The sequence below is a fragment of the Mandrillus leucophaeus genome, unplaced genomic scaffold, assembly GCF_000951045.1.
Source record: "Mandrillus leucophaeus isolate KB7577 unplaced genomic scaffold, Mleu.le_1.0 Scaffold201, whole genome shotgun sequence".
In the NCBI taxonomy this organism is placed as follows: Eukaryota; Metazoa; Chordata; class Mammalia; order Primates; family Cercopithecidae; genus Mandrillus; species Mandrillus leucophaeus.
In genome coordinates, this window is record NW_012102044.1 from 1,923,201 (window position 1) to 1,927,442 (window position 4,242).

Consider the following 4,242-nt stretch of genomic DNA (forward strand, 5'->3'; position numbering starts at 1 on the left):
GGTGGCCCCTGCGCTCCCCTGTGGTGGGGTGTGGGGACCCGGGGGTAGCTGCTGTGCTCCCCTGTAATGGGTGTGGGGACCTGGGGTGGCCCCTGTGCTCCCCCATGGTGGGGTGGCCCTGGCGCTTCCCTGTGGTGGGATGTGGGGACCCAGGGGTAGCTCCTGTGCTCCCCCAAGGTGGGTGTGGGGACTCGGGGGTGGCCCCTGTGCTCCCCTGGGGTGGGACTGTGGGGACCTGCAGGCGTCTCTGCAGCCTTCACTTGGACTTTTCTGTGACTCCCAATGGGGACTGTCCCTGAGGCAGCTGCCCAGCCTGGGTGAGGGGCCGGGCAGCCAGCAGACGTTGTATAGACCCCAGAAGGCCGGGGACGGCTGCTCTGCACGTCTGTACCTCTGCTTTTGCCTTCATGTATGGGTCCAGTTTCTCATTTCTTCCATTTCTCAGTGTGATCTTAGAAGTAGAGATGAAGAGATTTCATGAAAAATATTTGTTTAGTCGCTGATCAGTAGTTGTGGAGCATCAGTCCTCCAGCCCTCCGACATCGTGGGTTTGTGTGCTGGTGCCTTCATGTGGTTCAGAATTGAAAGTGAGACCTCACTCGCTCCGTTCTGTGGCATCTAGTTTGTTTCCCAGGTCCTCATATCTTTTTTTTTTTTTTGAGACCAAGTCTCGCTCTGTCACCCAGGCTGCAGTGCAGTGGTGTGATCTTGGCTCACTGCAACCCCCACCTGGTGGGTTCAAACAATTCTACTGCCTCAGCCTCCCGAGTAGCTGGGATTACAAGCATGCACCACCACACCCAGCTAATTGTTATATTTTTAGTAGAGACAGGGTTTCACCATGTTGGCCCAACTGGTCTTGAACTCCTGACCTCAAGTGATCCACCTGCCTCAGCCTCCCAAAGTGCTGGGATTACAGGCATGAGCCACCATACCCGGCCCTCATACTTTTTAAATAATTCATTTTTCTTCAAGATAACTAAGAAGGAACATTGTCCCTTTTACAAGTGGTCTTACTCTGGCCTTGGCCTACTTTTTGCATTCTTGTTGAAGTTTCATAAAAGGGGATAGTGACTGGCAGTCATGCTCTGTGCACAGGCATCCCTATTGAATGGTGTTTGGACACGATGCCTTCTTGAACTCATGTTATTTGTACAGTATGTATTCCTGTTTCTTAAAAATGGGCACCTACTGGTTAGGTCCATACAACTCACTGACATCAGGCAGACAAATCCTTTGTGTGGCTACAAGGGAGCAGCGTGGAATTGTGATGATTTGTCTGTGCTTATTTCTGAGAGAGACAACGATGTTCTTGTTCGTGGTTCCACATTTTCCTGAGGGAGTTAATACATTTTTAAAAAGTAATTTTAATCACCGTAATCCCAGTTTTGCTCAAATTACAGTCTTAAATCTGAATGGTAATGATTTACAAAGAAGATTCTTTTCTGTAACAGCAGAAGTCTGTCTCTGCTCTCTGTGGTGGTGCCGGAGACAGCAGGGTGTTACTGCCATTGACTGGGAAAGAACATCCAGTCTCAAACCTGTGAAGAAATATTCTTAGATTTCCTTTTAGTCAGTTTCACAGATCGTTGTATTTCGATTTCATCACATCATCACGAAACAGGAAGTCACTGTCTATATTTTGGCAATATAACTTCTTAGGAGTGTTCTCCCCTCACCTAAAAAGGCAGTGATTCACACACACACACACGCATGCACGCGTGCACACACACACACAGTGTTTGCCTGATCAGAGGTGAAGTTACTTTATCAACACACTAGAGCCTGTGCCCAGACCTGCCTGTGAGCTTTGGCATTCGTGTTTCTGACCAGAAGCTGGGAAGGGGCAGCGATAGCTGGTGAAGACTTGGGTGGGGCTTGGTGAGGGCACGGTGCCTCAGTGACTTTTTCTCTGCAGATGAGGCCTTTCCAGGCCAGTAGCTCTTGAACAGATCAGCACCCCGTGGCATGGAGCAGGCTCCGGCACTGGGCAGGCATGGGCCTGTACTCAGTACGCAAGTCTTTCAGCCTGAAATAGAAGCAGCCGGTCCTTTCGTCTAATCAGAGTTAGGGGAAACTTCTGTCACATCTTTACAAACGCCCTTCAGTAACAGGATGGTAGTGACACCAGTGCCCATGAAGAGGGCGGCTGCAGCCTCACGTACAGCAGCTAGACCCACAGACCTGACCGATGCTCTCAATTTGTTCTCCAGCGAGGGCTCTAGGATGAAATCCTCTTTTGTGAGTCATGTGAAAGATGAACTGTGTGGCACTGAGTTCTGCATTCAAAATGAAAAGAATAGAATGTTCTAACATCTGTTACTTTGCTGTTTTGCTTATTCTCGTGGAACTTAAGAACAAAGTGAAAAAACCTATTGGTTAGTTGTTTTCAAATAAAATGTATTCTTCACTGATTTGTCCTTGTGAAAGGGCGCCTGTTCCTAATGCAGGTGCACTGGCCATGTGCACTCCAGGGTCCCAGCAGCTCTCGCTGCCTGGACACCTGCCCTGGTGGGCATTTACTAAGGGCCTGTTGATCTGGAAGGAAAAACAGACCCAACCCAAAGGGGATTAAGGTCTGGGGAATACATTTGTGGGTCGTTCTTTCCTGAAACAATTTTTCACTCCTTTTGCTTCTTTTCAGGGTATCGTGCAGCAGTTTTTGGTGTTACTGACGACCAGCTCTGATGAAAGTCTTCGGTTTCTTAGCTTCAGGCTGGACTTCAATGAGCATTACAAAGCCAGGGAGCCCAGGCTCCGCGTGTCTCTGGGTACCAGGGGGCGGCGCAGCTCCCACACGTGAAGCTCGCGGTCCTCGCAGGGAGCTGCAGATGATGTTCGTTGCACCGCTAGACACGAAATTCCCATCGACGTCCTCCAGGACCTGCACGCTGCGGGTGTCCTGCCCTTCTGCCCACGAGTGTGCCATGTTTCAGCGGAGCGGCGTGCGGGAGAAGCCACGCGTGTTTCTCACGTCGGAGCCGAATGCATTTGTAAATCACTAAGTCAAGTAGGCTGGCTGCCCTGTTCACATTTGTCTCAAAAGTCTTCATCGCTAAAAGATACCATAATTTGCTGAGGCTTCTTAAGCTTTCTATGTTATACTTTATATTTGTCACTTTAAAAAATCCATTTCTTTTAGAAAAAATTAGGGTGATAGCATATTCATTAGTTAAGATGGTAACGTCATTACTATTTTTTTAACATCCTCTTTAGAGGTAATTTTTGTTAACATAACCAAAAATTAAATTGAAACAAAATGTCCCAACTAAGAACATATATAGAGCATTTTATTTTTTTTGAGTGTTGTAAAATATTAGCCTCTGTGAGATCCTTTGTATCTTAATGCATTACCTTTACACATATTTATTCTTATTTTCTCTCCTTCCAGAGTTTACATTTTTATATTTAATTTACTATTTCAGATTTTTAAAATAGTATAGAAAAAAGTAGGAGTGATAGAGAACAAAAATACTGTTACACAGTGCAACCCAAATACCGTGAATGCGTCAGCTAAAGCAGCGTGTACATAGGAATGATGAGAAAAAGTTAATGGAGTATTTTATTTTCAAAGTCCCTGATAAGCATTGGAAAGAAATCGACATGGATAATGAAGATTTCCTTTTTCCTTGCCTATTTTTTCATTGTAAATATTTATATACTACTGACCAAGATGTTGGGGTGGGGGGGATTGTTTTTTGTAAAAATGTCATTATCAGGTCACATAAATCTGCCTTTATGTTGCATAAGTGAAAATTTAGAAAATTAAAAGCAATTATCTTTCAGATGCATTCGTTATTTCTTGAATAGTTAAGGAAGGGACAGTTTACTTGCTGGATTTGAGGGTTGATAGGATTTGATTTAATATACTACAGCATATGAATTATTTAATAAACGAAACCAGGAAATTAGACTTTGCATGACTTTCGGTGTAGAAGCGAAGGCAGTGCCACCACTCAGGCCTCAGGAGCTTCACACCTCTGACTCCTTTAGGTATGAATTCCATTTAAAACTGAAGGGGCTGTCAGGAATCTTGGCCATGCAGAAACGAATCCATGGCGAAGGCCGGAAATTCAATGTTATTTTAAACGTCATAAAATCAGAAATTTGAAACAGGTTTTTCTACTGCAAGGTTTTCCAGAAAGTATGGCGTATTGTGTATCTCCGAGAAAGATGTGCCCAGGTTATTGACCATGCAGCCAGATTTTATTCTATTTTATTTTATTTTAATTTAATTTAATT

The 4,242-nt window shown here is 45.0% G+C and overlaps 1 protein-coding gene across 1 annotated transcript in view; it reads left to right on the top strand.

Annotated features, from left to right (window-relative positions):
• Window positions 1-3,791, top strand: part of TUBGCP3 (tubulin, gamma complex associated protein 3) — a 101,789-nt gene extending 97,998 nt beyond the window's left edge. The window contains exon 22 of the mRNA XM_011979451.1: window positions 2,645-3,791. Coding sequence (XP_011834841.1) covers window positions 2,645-2,803 — 159 coding nt within the window. The 3' untranslated portion in view covers window positions 2,804-3,791. The remainder of the gene's footprint in view (window positions 1-2,644) is intronic.
• The last annotated feature ends 451 nt before the right edge of the window (window positions 3,792-4,242 follow it).